This window comes from Elephas maximus, chromosome 2 (genome assembly GCF_024166365.1).
Source record: "Elephas maximus indicus isolate mEleMax1 chromosome 2, mEleMax1 primary haplotype, whole genome shotgun sequence".
Classification (NCBI taxonomy): domain Eukaryota; kingdom Metazoa; phylum Chordata; class Mammalia; order Proboscidea; family Elephantidae; genus Elephas; species Elephas maximus.
This window is the reverse complement of record NC_064820.1, coordinates 42,804,454-42,822,462: the sequence shown is the minus strand read 5'-3', so window position 1 is coordinate 42,822,462 and position 18,009 is coordinate 42,804,454. Positions and strand designations below refer to the sequence as shown.

Genomic DNA, 18,009 nt, shown 5'->3' with positions numbered 1-18,009 from the left:
GACAATTACAAATATGTCTAACCGATATTTATTATTCCACCCAGATTTGATATCTATATACCTGTTCATGTTTTTAAAGTTCTTTGTGATAAATTAAGTTACACAGTATTAAATTTCACTTTAAAGTAGTTTTATAGGGTTGCTACTATGAGTCAGAATCGACTTGAAGACCACAGGTTTTTTTGTTTTTTTCAGTTTGGTTCTCTTATAACTAAGTAATCTTTACAATGTGCCTCTATTTATATTCTTTCCTAGTATCCATCTCCATAAAAAAAAATAAAGAAACCTTTGCCAGCGAGTAGACTCTGACTGATAGCGACCCTGTAGGACAGATTAGAACTGTCCCATAGGTTTTCCAAGGAGCGGCTGGTGGATTCAACTGCTGACCTTTTGGTTAGCAGCTGAACGCTTAAACACTGCACCACCAGGGCTCCATTTCCATAAAGGAGCCTACAAAAAAAAGATTATTTTAAGTACAGAATTTGGAAAAAGGACAAAAGATGTAAATGCCAAAGTAAACATGCTAAATAGTGCAAACTTGTCAACATTTTTCCAACTTTATATAGTTTTGCACTGCTGCCAAAAAGCATAGATTTTTAATAGTACATCTGGAATACATTAGAAAAACTCTATTATTTACAATGTGAGGCAGAACTTTTTTCACGGTCCTCAGTATATACAATTGCTTGAAATAGTAGAAATTATGGCAGCTTTTAATATCAAGAACTCTGCCTAACGTGTGCTATAAACACCTAGAAAATGATAGCTTTGTAGAATCCTTCTGAGAAAATCAGATACCTGGAAGAAGATTTCGAGTTATCTCTGACTACATTTAAACCTGAAGATGTTGGTTCAATATCTTCAATTTGCCTTCTTAATTCTTTCTCCCTGTTCATTTCTTCCTCTTTTTCTCTTGCTTCTGCAAAGATAAATGTTATTCCATCAGTTAGACTTCAAAATCTACCAGCATTAAAAAGGGTGAAAATCAACATAGTCACAAAGATGTTCATTAAGTGTTACTTGTATCAGCAAAAAACTATCAACCTAAAAATATACCACTGAAAAAATTATTGAACAAGATTGCTACATACCAACATAATATAAAATGCAATCAATAAGAATGGTGCTGAAAAATTCAGGAATGTGAAAAAACATTAAGAGATGCTAACCAAAAGTAGCAAATACACTCAATAGCATGTGAACCATGACCATCCTGTGTAAAAAGATGTGAAAAGTGGTGTGTAAAAAGATGTGAAAAGTGGTATGTAAAAATGAAAGTATTCAAACATAAGACATAGGTAATTTCACCTTTTAATGTTCTTAAACATAAATTCAGCACTTCGTTCACTTCTGAATTTCCTATGTTGGATTTCTGGTCAGAGACTACCTACCAAAGTTGAGAAAATTTCTACCACTTTAGGTTTCTAGAGCTTTTCACTTCAGAAAGACATGCACACAAACTATCCGAGAAAATTTAATTATTTTCTCTGATAATCTCACTCTACAGTTGGGGGCACACAGGAAAGAACTATGTGAACAGTCTGGTTCTCAACTGCCACCATCCTTAGTAACCTGAGATAATCTTTAACGTTTTTTCCTTCATTTAATGCTGAAAAAAATACACCCAAAGTTAAGCAGTAGCAAAGGGCATTGCTAATTGAAAGTTGTACTCTTTACGGGTTTTTGTTGCTGGAATATGGATGAGGAAGAACAAGCAGATAACCAGCAAGCGTCAACAAGAAACTATAGAGCCTTTCATTTGCGAACATGGTAACCACCACGTTTCCTCTCTCCAGGAAGAAGTAAATATTAAGCTGTCATTGATTGTGCTCCCCACTGGGCTCAGGTGGGTTAGGAGTCAACAATTCTGCATTCTGGTGCTGGAGGGGATTGGAAGAAATAAATAGAGAAACATAGAGTCCAGATTTAAGAGTGAGTTGGCTTGGCTCCTACCCTCATGCTTCTCCAGCCAATTCTTCCACATCCATCAGTGGGGGCAGTGCGGGGACCTGGACTATGGGATCAGCTTCTACCTCAGGTCTTAGGGCTGGTTCTGACCCTAGTCAGGAAATGATTCTGCGGCAGACAGTATTAGCTGCCCACTCAGTAGACATTTCCCTCTTTTTTCCTTTGCTAAGAAAACCATGATTTTCTCCAGGTATTAGGCAACAATGTGGTCAGGTGATGCTGGGCCCAGAGTGGGGTAAGCTCGATTCCAAGTCAAACACAACCACCCTCTCCCCTGGCCCCACCCCAGCCAATAACTGTTGCAGAACTTATGTGCCACACAATACTGAACAAGATGTGAACGGAAGTTTGCTGCAGGTATATCTGAGAAAGATTTTCTTACGCCTGAAAAGAGATAAACAAGACAAAATAGCCCCTTTTCTGGCTGTGGATGTTGTCATCTGCATGTAAACTACACTGATAACTTGGGATCATGAGGACAGCCAGCTTAGAAGGGTAAGCCAATACCCTAAAGGTGGCAAAGCAGAAAAATGGAAAAACCTGAGTCCTTCATGTCAGGACTCAGAAGATGGAAGAACCCCATTCCCAGAAATCTGGTCATGTAAGATACTAAGTTTTCCTTATCGTTTGAGCCATTTTAAATTAGGTCTTCTGTTACGTCAGTTGCAAGTAACCAAAAGCATCTCAATATCAGTCCTAAGTGAACACAAATAATAGCAGCTAATACTTCTGTGTAAGTACTAATAAAAAAAATAATAATAATTTTTTATTTTATTAATACTTACACGAAGCTTACTCTGTACTAGGTATTATTTTAAATACTTCCTATCAATAACAATACTTCATAACAACCTCTGAAGTATTAAGCCCACTTTACAATTGAGGAATCCAAGGCATAGAAAAGTTAAGTAACTTGCCCAATTCATAGAGCTATTTAATAGTAGAGCAGGGAACTGATGTCCAGATCCTTCCTCGATATGACCAGACTTCCTAGAGACTGAAAAACCACCCAACAAGCACTACCTACTAGTGAAACCTGTGAGAGCTAAAACTCGATGGGACTACTTTGTTTTTCTGGGTCTCGTAAGTTTTCTTTCTTTGACAGGGTATAGTCTTACCACTTTTCTATAGCTATTAGTGGAAAATATTTGAGTTTTCCTTCTCTGATAGGTTTCTGCACTACACACATTCTAGCTTTTGCAGGTTTGACTGTACATAATAGTGAGCTGGCCTCTCTCTCCAAAGGACTGTAAAGTACAATCCTTTACCACTTGCCTGTCATCAGACTATCTGCAAACTATGACCCACCCACCTGTCTAACTAGTGTTTCTCCTCTTTTTTTTTTTTCCTCCTCAGTGACTAAATATTCCAAATTACTTGCCCCGTCCTAGTGAAGAATCTAGTTTCTAAATTTAACTAACATGGATTCAACATTTTCTTTTGTGAGGTTCCTGTTTTCACCTGCAGCTTAATTAAAGCGGGGCGGGGCGGGGGGAGGAGGACGTTTTAGAGAAAAATACATTTATTTATTTGGTTGTTTATTCATTTGTTCATTCATCCATTCATTCATTCTCATCATGAGCTAAGTACAAAAACAAAAACTAAACAGAATTCAATAGACTCCTTGACAGAGGGGACTGTCTTATGTATTTTTACCTAGTGTAGAACCATGTGCAAAAGTTTCGCATTTGGTAACCTCTCTGTAGACATGCTCTATATCTTCTCTTAACAAAAGTGAATTAACCTACTCCACAACAGATCTCCCCCATTCTTCCAAGTACCTCATGTCAAGGTTATTCATAATTATTTTATTGTTATCATAGTAGTTTCCTCTCTCTGCTTTCATTGAGTAGCCATTTCTGCAAAAGCACCCCACATGTATGCCCCTTTGGCCTAGGTTAATAGCAAACTATAAAAACCACCATGTCCCATCTGGACTAGTTCACAAATTGCAGATTCAAATGAATGTAATTTGGCACCTGGAAATTTCAGAGCCAATCACTATAGCAACCACTTAACTAGGAAGAAATGAGAGTTAAAAAAAAAAAAAAAAAACCCAAACCCACTGCCCTCTAGTCAATTTGGACTCATAGCAACCTTATAGGACAGAGTAGAGCTGCCCCAGTGAGTTTCCAAGGAGCGCCTGGCAGATTCCAACTGCTGGCCTCTTGGTTAGCAGCCATAGCACTTAACCACCACGCCAACGAGAGTGAAGATACACAAAATGTAAAGGAAATAACTAGAAAACTTAGAATAAATGTTTCTCTAATCATCATATTCTTTTTATCAATGAGACTTAAATATTGCTAAAATGTTTCAAGTGTTATTCTAATTTTTAACAATTCACTGGTCTGTCCATTTCATGAAAATTTACTTTGAATTTTAAATCAGTTTTCTTAATGCCATAAGACTAAAAACCAAAAAACCCAGATGAGAACATTTTAACTACATTAGCTACTTCCAAAAAATCAGCCGAGAAAACCCAAGGGAGCACAGTTCTACTCTGACACACATGGGATCGTCATGAGTCTGAATCTACTTGATGGCAACTGGTTTGGTTTCGGTTTATTTTAATTCTGGGAACCCCTGAGTGATGCAGTTAAGTGATCAACTATTAACCAAAAGGTTGGTGACCTGAATCCACCCAGAGGCACCTCAGAAGAAAGGCCTGGCGATCTACTTCCAAAGATCACAGCCACTGAAAACTCTATGGAGCGTTGTTCTATTTGAAAATACATGAGGTCACCACAAATCAGAATTGGCTCCACGGCAACTGGTTTGTTTTGTTTCATCTTTTACTTATAAATTTAAATCAATTTCTTCAAATACGATAGAGAGTCATTTTACAAGGTTTGGTGCTAGGGACTATAAGACCTACATAGCTAATCAATACAACCAAACTAGTTGCCACCAAGGGCTTAATCAATTGCACCACCAAGGAACTCCACATAGTGAATAAGACAAGGCCTATCCAAATCATTTTGTATCATATGTATTATATGCTTAAAGAGGTAAATACAAGATACTTATGTTGTTGTTGTTTTTTAGGTGCCATTGAGTCAGTTCTGACTCATTGCGACCCTATTTACAATGGGATGAAACACTGCCCAGTTCTGCACCATCCTCACAATCGACAAGACACCTATGCTATGATAACACAGGCATTCACTGAAATGTTAAAATGTTTAAAACGTTGGCAAATAAGCCTTGGACAGCATGTTTTTGTATCTTGCTTGATAATATTCAAGTTTTTAAAAATACTTTTAGGTGTGATAACCGTATTTTGCTTACGTTTTTAAAAAGGATCCTTATCTCTCAAAGACACATACTAAAATACTCACGGAAGAAATTATACGTCTACAATTGCTTCAAAATAATCTGAGACGGGGGAAGCAGACAGAAGTAAGATTAGCTATGAGTTGTTACAATAGTGAAATGAATGACAGGCACACGGGAGTTCATTATTGTACTTTCGTGTATGTCTGAAATTTCCCGTAACGAAGGTCTTTTTTTAAAACACTGTATGTAGATAGCTATCTTTTCACAACCAAAAAAATTTTTCTTCCAGAGACCAAAAATATTGTGTCATACTCAAATATTAGATATAACTGTTATAAAATTTAGTATTTTAAAACCAACAATAACAACCATAACGATACTAATTTAAAGTTTTCCAGGAGTCCTTTCTGCCTCTGAATTCCTTCTGCTCTATCAAGTTATATCCATCCCTTCTCTAGTAAATGAATGATCTGAATATTATGTTTAAAAAAATGGAAAAGTCAGTCTCCTTCAAAGATCCCGAAGTGGTACCTAAAACTGTCACCAGTCTGGTATTAAACCAGACAGTCTGAAACTTAAGGCCTTCGTTAAACGTCCAATAAAAAAACCAGTTGCCGTCGAGTAGATTCTGACTCATGGCGACCCCACGGGTGTCAGAGTAGAACTGTGCTCCACAGGGTTTTCAAAGGCTGGTTTTTTGGAGGTAGATTGCCAGGACTTTTTTTCAAGGCACCTCTGGATGGGCTCAAACCTCCAACCTTCCAGTTAGCAGCCGAGCAGATTAACCATTTGCACCTGCTATGGACTCCAAATGTCTGAAACAACTCATTAAAGCAGGGATTCAACAGCAGCAGCCTCATTCACTGTATGTCTCAATTTTCAATACTGTCTGGCTCAAAAGTCAGTGGTGTATACAGCTCTGAGAGCCACCTCTGGCCCAGCCTTCCAGACACTGGTTCCACTGTAGGCAGGAAAGAAAGAAAATGAAAGAGAGTCAGATAGAGGTGGGAGGAGAGGTAAGAGGAAACTGCTATTCTGATTCCTATAGATTAATTTAGAAACCTTATTTGTTTGTAGCACACACTTTTAAAAGATTTCAGCACTCAAACCTTTTAATCCTATTTAGATACAACTTTTACCACGCTGGGGGAAAAAAAACTTTGACGCTCTGCTTCCAAAAGAACCAGCAAACAATGGTCTTTTAACAAATTAAAATTTTTCTTCAGTCTTTTTAATAACTGTCAACACACTTGTGGAAGGTGCATACAGTATTTAAACCAATAAAAGTGCAGATATTTGAACTTCTTACCCAGTGTTTTCCGACTTCTTTCAACAGCTGTTCTTCGAGTCTGCTCAAACATTGCTTCCAAATCAAATGTGCGGGCCTTTTTTCCTAAAACAGGATCAAGTGGTACACTATAATTGTCTTGTACTGTTAGTCAATATTTAGGTACTCAAAAAAAACTGACTGATCAATAACTACAGGTTGTTGTTAGGTGCTGTTGAGTCGGTTCTGACTCATAGCAATGCTATGCAGAAATAACTACTTAGACTGTCTAACTTATAACATGCCTCCAAGATAACCATGACATATCAAGGAAGAAAGTTTATTTCACAGGGAATTTTTAACAATAATTAAACACTAAATAGAATTAACCAGTCAACTGTTCCATCTCCTTCTATCCCTTGAAGCTATATCCAGAGCCCTACCTAGCCCTTGAAACTACAACACTGGTATAGGGGGCCAAATGAAGAATTGTTGCTGTCATTGCTAGTTGGCTTTGAGTCGATTCTGACTGATAGCAACCCCATGTGTGCAAAGTAGAACTGATCCATAGGGTTTTTAAGGCTGTGATCTTTTAGAAGCAGATTGCCAGGTCTGTCTTCAGAGGCGCCTCTGGGTGGGTTCGAATCACCAACCTTTTGCCTAGTAGTTGAGCACTTAACCATTTGTGCCACCCAGGGACTCCTTTGAATGAAGAATGTCCACACACTAATCCCTGGAGCCAGTGTTGTATTACATTGCAAATAGGATTTTGTAGATAGATATAACTAGGGTGAGTGTTGTTAGCTGCTGTGGGGTCTCCCCCAACTCATGAAGAATTCATGAATTACAGAGGAAATCTGCTCCACATGGTTTTCTTGGCTGTAATCTTTACAGCAACAGTTCACCAGGCCTTTCTTCTGAGGAACTGCTACGTGGGTTCAAACTGCCAACCTCTAGGTTAGCGGACAAGCACAAACCGCTTGGGCCACCCAAACCCATTGCTCTCAAGCCAGTTCCTACTCATACCTACCCTACAGGACAAAACAGAACTGTCCCATAGAGTTTCCAAGGACTGACAGGTAGATGTGAACTGCTGATCTTTTGGTTAGTAACTGAAACCCTTAACCACTGTGCCACCAGGATTCCTGGGCCACCCAGGCTCCTTGTAATTAAATTTACAGGCTTTAAAACAGGGAAATTATCCTGGAATATCCTGGGGGGTCCAATCTAATCACATGAGCACTTAAAAGCACAGAGGCTGAAGAAATAAAGCAGGAGTCAGAGAGATTCAAAGTATGAGAAGGACTAGATGCACTGTTCCTATAACATCAGTAAGGGGCATCTCTGGAGGGACTACCGTCAGTCTGCAGCTCTCAGTCCTGTGATGCGAAGAGATAGCTCCCTAAACAAACACCCTTCTTCGACTCGGTCACAAAGCAATCTTTCTCTCAGGATTTCCCAGAAGTGTCACCTGAGCTAGAAGCCAACAAATAAGCACGATTTAGAGGACGGATGGGGAAGAGTGCCGAGAAATTACAAGATGTCCACGGGAGCTAAAGTAATTCGGGGTTGGTGTAACGGAAGGTGCAAGACAGGAGTGACAGCTTGACATCCACTCCCGACCTGCGGCTCCTGAAGCCTCTGCAATAGGAAATGGGACTCTTCCCGAGGTAGTCACTCACCGAAGCCGGTAAAGCCCATGGTGACCGCCAGCTGCGGGTCGGGTCCCGACGTGTCTGTGCCTGTCGCTGAGGCAGAAGAGAGTGGAGGCCTTGTTAGCGCAGGAGCCTTGGCTACCCCGGCCCGGCCTACCCCCTCTGCCCCCTGGCTCGCCGGACGGAACCCACCTTCGCTGGGCCCTGGTCGCTCCATGGCCGGCTACCCGCCGCAGTACCACTCACAGCCGCAATCCAGCAGCAGTGAAGACTCGCGGCACATTCGGGAGGAAGTGTTGCCTCCGATCATCATCGCCGCTGCCAGAGGCAAGAGCGGCAACTCCCGCAGAGGGACCGAGGCTCCTGACGCAGCGCCGCCCTAGCGGGTGGGCGGGGAATAGGCACTGCGGAGGCTTCCCAACTTAACCCACTTTAAAACAAAACCAAAAAAATCGTTGCCGTGGAGTCCATTCTGACTCATACCGACCCTAAAGGACACAGTAGAGCTGCCCCACAGGGTTTCAAGAAGCGCCAGGTAGATTTGAACTGCCGACTTTTGGTTAGCAGCCATAGCTCTTAACCACTAAGCCACCAGAATTTCGTAACCCACTAAAGGGAACTATCTGTAGTTTCTGTATCGCCCTTTACTTTTTAAAACGCGTTTACTGCCAAGGTAAAGCTAAAGCGAAATTAACAGTCTCCCTTTTCTGCGCTTTATCCTTCACTATGAAAAAACCACCACAGCTCTCTACTCTGAGTCTTTTTTAAGAAAGAAACAACGAGGAGTGTCCACTATATGACTCGAAAGCACCCAGAAAGGATCCAAAAAGCCTGAGTAAATTAAAAAGTTGTCAAAAAATGCTCTGAATCCAAGATTGGAACCATTCCCGAAACCAACTCTACAGACAGAGTTTGATTGGCCTGGACTATAAGATAGGCAATGATGCTGGTGAGGAGTGAACTTCGTGGCTCAAGTAGACACATGAGACTGTGGGTAACTCCTGTCTGGTGGCAAGATGAGAAGGAAGAGGGGAACAGGAACTGGTTGAATAGACACAGGGAATACAGGGTAGAGAGGAGGAATGTGCTGTCTCGTAAAGGGGGGAGCAGCTGGGAGTGAATGGTGGGGTGTGTATGGTTTTTTGTATGAAAGACTGAATTTATTTGTAAACTTCCACAATGAATAATTTTTTTTTAAGTGCTCTGAAGTTCATCCTCCTAGTCCGTCTCCCACTGCACTTTAATCAGGCAATCATACTTGGTTACAATTTCCCAGCCCACAGCAACGGTTCCTGTTATGGATTGAATTGTGTCCCAAAAAAAATAACAGTTCTCAACTTGGCTATTCCATGATTACCAGTACTGTGTGATTGTCCAACATTTTGTCATCCGATGTGATTTTCTTATGTGTTGTAAGTCCTACCTCTATGATGTTAAGAAACCCTGGTGTTGTGGTGGTGAAGTGCTATGGCTGATAACCAGAGGGTTAGCAGTTCAAATCTGCCAGGTGCTCCTTGGAAACTCTATGGGGCAGTTCTACTCTGTCCTTTAAGGTTGCTATGACTCAACAGCACTGGGTTTGGTTTTGCTTTTCTATGATGTAAATGAGATGGAATTATTGTCAGTTACGTTAATGAGGCAAGCCTGAATCTCCAAGATTAGGTTGTGTTTTAAGCCAATCTCTTTTCAGATACAAAAGAGAGAAGCGAGTAGAGAGACAGGCAGACCTCTTTCCACCAAGAAAGCAGCGCTGGGAGCAGATCCTGTCTTTTGAACCCAGAGTTCCTGCACTGAGAAGCTCCCAGACCGGGATAAGATTGATGGCAAGAACCTTCCCCCAGAACTGACAGAGAGAGAAAGCCTTCCACTAGAGCTGGTACCCTGAATTTTGACTTCTAGCCTCCCACACTATGAGAGAATAAATTTCTCTTTGTTAAAGCCATCCACTTGTGGTATTTCTGTTACGGCAGTACTAGATATCAGACAGTTCCCAAAGGCCTTTTTTCACATATTCATTATATTTGTAACTTCATATTGGTTTGAATTTCTTTACAATATGACTCCTTCACTATGCTATGAATTAATGGCATATTAATTATCTCAAATCTCTGAAGTATAGCCAATCCATTTATGGTCCTAATAAGTGTTGCTCAATGAAAATATTTTCATAAAGCTACTCATTAGCCCCACTGCTGACTTTAGTCTTATATCTCAATTTATGTTTTATCTGTATACCCTAAGTGATTATGATCAAATCTAGTATTATTTCCATAGCTCTTAGAATAAAATTCAGAATTATTAACCCAGCCTCCAAACCCTTTCCTGTCTTTCTAACTTCATCTTTTTTCTATTTTCCTCCACACCAGCCTTCTTTCAGACCTGCAAGCAGGCTCAGAACCCGGTGTCCTAAAGGCTCTGACTCTTCGCCAATCCCCATAATCTTCATTTTGCCCTGGTCATCCTTCAGGTTTCAAATTAAACTTTATTTACATATCAGATTACCAGTCAGAATCGACTTGATGGCAATGAGTTTGGTTTGGTTTTGGTTTATCATGTAATCTAGTACCTCTCCTTCATAGCACAATGCTTGCATAGACAGTTAAATATATGTCAAGTGAAAAAATGAATAAGAAAAAGAAAGTAATTGTGAAGGCAAAATCTACTCTTATGTACAGGACGTCATATAACCGGAGACAACAGAGATTGGTTTCACCTCAAGAAATTACTGAACCACCAAAGTCAACGTGAACTCCAGTCACTACAAGGCTAGCTCATAGTGCCTTTGACAAAATGCTATTATTAATGCCACTGTCTCTTTACTGAGTACAGATAAGCAGGCTTTAGGTATTAGAATAAAACTTTATGAATACAGCTCATTATGTAACTCAAAATCAAATCATATAAATATTCATTTCAGCTCCTCGGTAGTCAAGGACTTGTGGGTAAGGCCTTGAGATGATATATAAAATTTTAAACTATAAAGTACTGAAAGAAACAGAAAAATGAAAGGTAGGTATCATCAACCAGTGGAAGTAAATAAGATCAGAGAAAAAGCACAAGAAAAGGTATCTGCTTTTGATATAGGATGGAGGCTATAACTGATTTTCTTGGTGCTAACAAAGTGAACTTACTCACTAATCAAGAGGTTGGGGTTAACAAAGTGAACTTACTCATTAATCAACAGAGACAGTATAGCGTTGTTGTTAGCTGCCCTCAACTCACAGTGACCCTGTGCACAATAGAACGAAATGCTGCCTACTATAGCTTTTTTTTTACAGTTGCCAAGTCGATTCTAACCCATGATGACCCCATGTGTTTAAGAGCAGAACTGCGCTCTATAGGGTTTTCAATGGCTGTGACGTTTTGGAAGGAGATCACCAGGCTGTTCTTTTGAGGCGCCCCTTTCAAACCACCATCTTTTGGTTAGTAGCCAAGTGTTTAACTGTTTGCACTACCCAGGGACTTCCTCTACTGTATGGTTGTTGTTGTTAGGGGCCATCAAGTAGGTTCCAACTCATACCAAACCTATGCACAACAGAATGAAACACTGGTGGGTCCTGTGCCGTTCCCACAATTGTTGCTATACTCAAGCCCATTGTTGCAGCCACTGTGTCAAACCATCTCATTGAGGGTCTTCTTTTTGACTGACCTTCTACTTTACCAAGCACGATGTCCTTCTCCAGGGACTGATCCCTCCTGATAACATGTCCAAAATATGTGAGACATAGTCTCGCCATCCTTGCTTCTAAGGAGCATTCTGGTTGCACTCCTTCCAAGACAGATTGGTTCCTTCTTATCGCAGTCTGTGCTATATTCAATATTCTTCATCAACACCACAATTCAAAGGCGTCAATTTTTCTTCAGACTTCTTTATTCATTGTCCAGCTTTCCCATGCGTATGAGACAACTGAAAACACCATGGCTTGGGTCAGACACACCGTAGTCCCCAAAGTGACAGCTTTGCTTTTTAACACTTTAAAGGTATCTCTTGCAGCCAATTTGCCCAATACAATGCGTCTTTTTATTTCTTGACTGATGCTTCCTTGGGTGTTGATTGTCAATCCAAGTAAAATGAAATCCTTCACAACCTCTATCTTTTCTCTGTTTATCATGATCTTGCTTACTGGTTGAATTGTGAGGATTTTTGTTTTCTTTATGTTGAGGTGTAATCCATACTGAAGGCTGTGGTCTTTGATCATCAGTAAGTGCTTCAAGTCCTCTTGACGTTCAGCAAGGAAGGTTCTGTCATCAGCATAACACAGGTTGTTAATGAGTCTTCCTCCAGTCCTGATGCCCATTCTTCATATAGTCCAGCTTCTTGGATTATTTGCTAAGCGTACGGATTGAATAGGTATGGTGAAAGGATAAAACCCTGACACACACCTTTCCTGATTTTAAACCATGCAGTAACCCTTGTTCTGTTCAAATGACTGCCTCTTGATCATGTACAGATTCCTCATGAGCACAATTAAGTGTTATGGAATTCCCATTCTCTGAAATATTATTCATAATGTGTTAGGAGGCACACAGTTGAAAGCCTTAGCATAGTCAATAAAACACAGGGAAACATCTTTCTGGTATTCTCTGCTCTCAGCCAGGATCCGTTGGACATCAGCAATGACATCCCTGGCTCCATGTCCTCTTCTAAATCCTGCTTGAACTTCTGGCAGTTTCCTGTTGATACACTGCTGCAGTCGCTTTTGAATGATCTTCAGCAAAATTTTGCTTGCATGTGAAATTAATGATATTGTTCTATGATTTCCGCATTCAGTTGGATCACCTTTCTTGGGAATAGGCATAAATATGGATCTCTTTCAGTCTGGTGGCCAGGTTTGTCTTCCAAATTTCTTGACATAGACACATAAGCATTTCCTGCATTGCATCCGTTTGTTGAAACATCGCAGTTGGTATTCCAACAATTCCTGGAGCCTTGTTTTTCAACCTGTGCCTTCAGTGCACCTTGGACTTCTTCCTTCAGTACTATCAGTTTCTGATCATATGTTACCTCCTGAAATGGTTGAATGTCCACCAATTCTTTTTGGTATAATGACTCTGTGTATTCCTTCCATCTTCTTTTGATGCTTCCTGTGTCATTTAATATTTTCCCCATAGGATCCTTACGTATTGCAACTTGAGGCTTGAATTTTTTCGTTAGTTCTTTCAACTCAAGAAATGCTGAGCATGTTCTTCCTTTTTGGTTTTCTATCTCCAAGTCTTTGCACAGTTAATCATAATACTTTCTCTTTTCAAGCTGCTCTTTGAAATCTTCTGTTCAGCTCTTTTACTTCATCATTTTTTCCCTTTGCTTTAGCTATTCGACATTGAAGAGCAAGTTTCAGAGTCTCTTCTGACATCTATTTAGGTCTTTTCTTTCTCTCCCGTCTTTTTAATGACCTCTTGCTTTCTTCGTGTACAGTGTCCTGATGTCATTCCACAACTTGTCTGGTCTTCGGTCGTTAGTGTTCAACACATCAAATTTATTCTTGAGATGGTCTCTAAATTCAGGTCATACTTTGGCTCTTATTGACTTATTCTAATATTCTTCAGTTTCAACTTGAACTGGCATATGAGTAATTGATGGTCTGATCCACAGTCGGTCCCCCGGCCTTGTTCTGACTGATGTTATTGAGCTTTACCATCATCTCTTTCCACACATGTAGTTGATTTGATTCCTGTGTATTCCATCTGGTAAGGCCCATGTGTATAGTCACTGTTTATGTTGGTGAAAAAAGGTGTCTGCAATGAAGAAGTCGTTCGTCTTGCAAAATTCTCTCATGAGACCTCCAGCATCGTTTCTATCACCAAAGCCATATTTACCAACTACCGATCCTTCTTCTTCGTTTCCAACTTTTGCATTCTAATCACTAGTAATTATCAGTGCATCCTGATTGAATGTTTGATCAATTTCAGACTGCAGAAGTTGGTAAAAGCCTTCAATTTCTTCATTTTTGGCCTTAGCAGTTGCTGTGTAAATTTGGATAGTTGTATTAACTCCTCTTCCATGTAGGTGTTTGGATATTATCCGATCACTGACAGCGTTGTACTTCAGGACAGATCTTGAAATATTCTTCTTGGCAATGAATGCAATGCCATTCCTCTTCAAGTTGTCATTCCCAGCATAGTAGACCGTATGATTGTCTGATTCAAAATGACCAATACCAGTCCATTTTAGCTCACTAATGCCTAGGATATTGATCTTTATCCATTCCATTTTTGACGATTTCCAATTTTCCTAGATTCATACCTCGCACATTCCAGGTTCTGATTACTAATGGATGTTTGCCACTGTTTCTTCTTATTTTGAGTCATGCCACATCAGCAAATGAAGGTCCCGAAAGCTTGACTCCAGCCACGTCATTAAGGTTGACTCTACTTTGAGGAGGTAGCTCTTCCCCAGTTGTATTTTGAGTGCCTTCCAACCTGAGGGGCTCATCTTCCGACACTATATCAGACAATCTTCTGCTGCCATTCGTAAGATTTTCACTGGCTAATTCTTTTCAGAAATAGACTGCCAGGTCCTTCTTCCTAGTTTGTCTTAGTCTAGAAGCTCAGGTGAAATCTGCCTGCCGTGGGTGACCCTACTGGTATTTGAATACCAGTGGCATAGCTTCCAGCATCACAGCAACATGCAAGCTGCCACAGTACGACAAATTGACAGGCGCGTGGGGGCTACTATATGGTAGCGTTAAGCAAATGAGCTCTGGAACCAGCATGTCTGGGTTTGAATCCTGATTCTGATAATGTAATTTTGTGAGTTACTTAGTCCCTATATGCCTCAGTTCCTTGTCTGTTAAGTGGATATAACAATAATAGTGCCCAGCACCTCATAGCTTTTTCTGGTGAGTAAATGAGTTAATTCTCATGCAACTATTAGAATAGTGTTAAACATGTATTACACACTCAGTAAATGTCACCCATTAGATGTCAGATGCTGGTGACAGCTGCAAAGACACAAAGTCCCTGCCTTCACAAAATTTCCATTCTAATGAAGAGATCTTTGGAAAACTTAAGTACCTATGGGGGCTAAATTAAAAAAAAAAAATTCTGTTGAGTTAATTATGACTCATAGTGACCCTGTGGGGCAGAGAAGAACTGCCCCATAAGGTTTCTAAGGAGCAGCAGTGGATTCAAACTGCTGACTTTTTGGTTAGCAGCCAAGCTCTTAAGTACCGAGCCACCAGGCCTCAATTTGGGGGCTAAAAAGACCCAAAAACCTATTGCCTTTGAGTGGATTTTGACTCATAGTGACCCTATAGGACAGAGTAGAACTGCTGGATAGGATTTCCAAGGAGCACCTGGTGGAGTCAAACTGCCAACCCTTTGGTTAGCAACCAGACTCTTAACCACTATGCCACCAGGGCTAGGAAGCTACTTGAGCAGCAGTTCTCAAAGTCAGGTCTGCAGACCTCTTTCTGGGGTCCATGAGACCAAAACTGTTTTCATGGTAATACTAAGATCATTCATCTTTTTTGCTCTGCTCACATTTGTACTGATGATGCAAAAGCAATGGAGGGCAAAACTGCTGGTGCCTCAGCACAAATCAAGTCAGTGGCAAAAAAAACTGTTGTAATTGCTGGATTCTTTGCTGTTACACATGCACTGTCAACAAAACCAGTTTCCTTTAAGAGTATGCTAAATAAAGTCATATCATTATTAACTTAAATCTTGACCCTTGAGTACATGTTTTTGTAATACTTAGCGTGAGGCAATAAGAAGTACACATAAAGCACCGCTGATTCGTGTCAAAGTCAATGGTTGTCTTGAAGAAAACCACTTGTGCAAAGCAACTGTGTTGTGTGAACTTATCCATTTTTTCATGTAATATCGTTTTTACTTGAAAGACTTACAAAGTATAGTTATTCAGACTTAGGTATTTGGTAGACATTTTCTCGAAAATAAATGCAATCAACTTGTCACTTCAAGGAAAACAACTGACAGTACTAGCTGCCGATGATAAAATTAGAGCTTTCAGGAGAAAATAAGAATCTTGATAAACTTGTATCATCAGCCACTGTTAAGTCTGACGGCATCCCAATATTAAGACTTATCTAATGAGATCGGTGGAGAAATGAACAGATGTGATTTTTGTTCAATGAAATATGTCAACATTTGGAAGTTCTGCATAACTTAGTGAACCAATTTCTTCCGAACGACCAACATATAATATTACAGAATCATACATCAATAAAATCAAATGCAAGCTAGACCAGTGGATTTTACTTTAAAAACATATAAAAAAGTTTACTAATGGTTTGATTCTACATGGCATCTAAACTCTAAGAACCTCCCACTTGTCAAGTTTTGGTATAGTATCAAAGAATATCCACAAGTATCTAGTATTTAAGGCTCTTAAAATACTTTTCCCCTTTCCAACTACCTATCTGTTTTTTTATCTGTGTGAGGCCAGGTTTTCTTCATATACTTCAACCAAAAAAACATACCATATTGACAGCAAAAGCAGATATAAAAATCCAGCTATTTACTATTATCCATCCCATTGCCATCACATCGATTCTAAATCATAGCTGATCCTATGACAGAGTAGAACTGCCCCATATGGTTTCTAAGGCTGAAATGCTTATGGAAACAGACAGCCACATCTTTCTTCTGCGGAGCGACTAGTGGGTTCAAACTGCCAACCTCTCAGTTAGCAACCGAGTGCTTTAACCACTGCATCACCAGAGCTCTTATTTATAATTAAATGAGACATAAAGGAGATTTTCAAAGATGTAAAGCAATGCCATTCTCACTAACTTTTTAGTTTGGGAAACTATAGTGATTTTTTCTCTCTAAAAAAAAAAAACCCAGGGCCGTTGAGTCGATTCCAACTCATAGTGACCCTATAGGACAGAGTGGAACTGCCCCATAGAGTTTCCAAGGAGCGCCTGGTGGATTCAAACTGCTGACCCTTTGGGTAGCAGCCGTAGCACTTAACCACTATGCCACCAGGGTTTCTTTTTCACTATAGTTGATATAAATATTACCTTTATTAACATGTAATGGATGTTTAATTTTTTTTAGTATCTTGGTTTTTTCCTAAAATGACAAATATTAATAAATATAACCTACACAAACAAAAGTTCTTTGGGAGTCTCAATAGTTTCTAAGGGTGCCAAAGGGTCCTTAGAGGAAAAAGTTGTGAGAATCACTCTTCTAGATAAGGGGTTGACAAACTTTTTCCCTCAAGGGCCAGATAGTAAATATTTTACACTTTGTAGCCATGTGGTCTGTGTAGCAACTAAACTAAGCTGTTGTTGTTCAAAGGCAGTTACAGGCAATATGTGAGTGAATGGGAGTGGCAGGATCTAGTTCCCTGGGTACATTGTTCCTACGCAGGAATATTATGCTGATATTGCAAGGAGCCCTGGTGGTGCAATGTTTAAGCACTGAGCTGCTAACCAAAGGGTAAACAGTTGGAACCTACCAAGCACTGGGCGGGGGGGAGGAGAGAAGAGCACTACAGCATAGGAGACCCTGTGGTGAAGTTCTACTCTGTCAGAATCAACTCCAGGGCATATAACAGTATTGCTAGATCATCCAATTTTTCAAGTTTAAACTCCCCATTGGAAATGCTGTCTGATAGGCCACCAGTTTTTAATCTGTAATATAGCAAATAAAAGCTGGAGGCCCATCTGCCTATTTTGTTTTTAGTTGCCACAGAGTCTATTGTAATTCATGGTGACTTCATGTGCACAAAGTGGAACTGCTCCACAGGATTTGGGCCAGTGGTTAACTACTCAGGGGCTAACAGAAAGGTCGGCAGTTAGAACCCAACAGCCACTCTACCGGAAAAAGATGCAGTAGTCTGCTTCCGTAAAGATTTACAGCCTTGGAAACCCT

At 40.1% G+C, this 18,009-nt stretch overlaps 1 protein-coding gene across 2 annotated transcripts in view; it reads right to left on the bottom strand.

Moving 5' to 3' along the window:
- Positions 1–8,502, bottom strand: part of WDR70 (WD repeat domain 70) — a 358,039-nt gene extending 349,537 nt beyond the window's left edge. Inside the window, exons 1-4 of one of the 2 annotated variants that reach the window (XM_049862618.1) lie at positions 8,362–8,502; positions 8,197–8,262; positions 6,557–6,640; positions 799–919 (exon numbers count right to left, since the gene is read on the bottom strand). In XM_049862618.1, coding sequence (XP_049718575.1) covers positions 799–919; positions 6,557–6,640; positions 8,197–8,262; positions 8,362–8,386 — 296 coding nt within the window. In that variant the 5' untranslated portion in view covers positions 8,387–8,502. Of the gene's footprint in view, positions 1–798; positions 920–6,042; positions 6,367–6,556; positions 6,641–8,196; positions 8,263–8,361 lie in introns of those variants that run through there. The other variant, XM_049862622.1, reaches the window with a different exon arrangement.
- Positions 8,503–18,009: the final 9,507 nt, after the last annotated feature.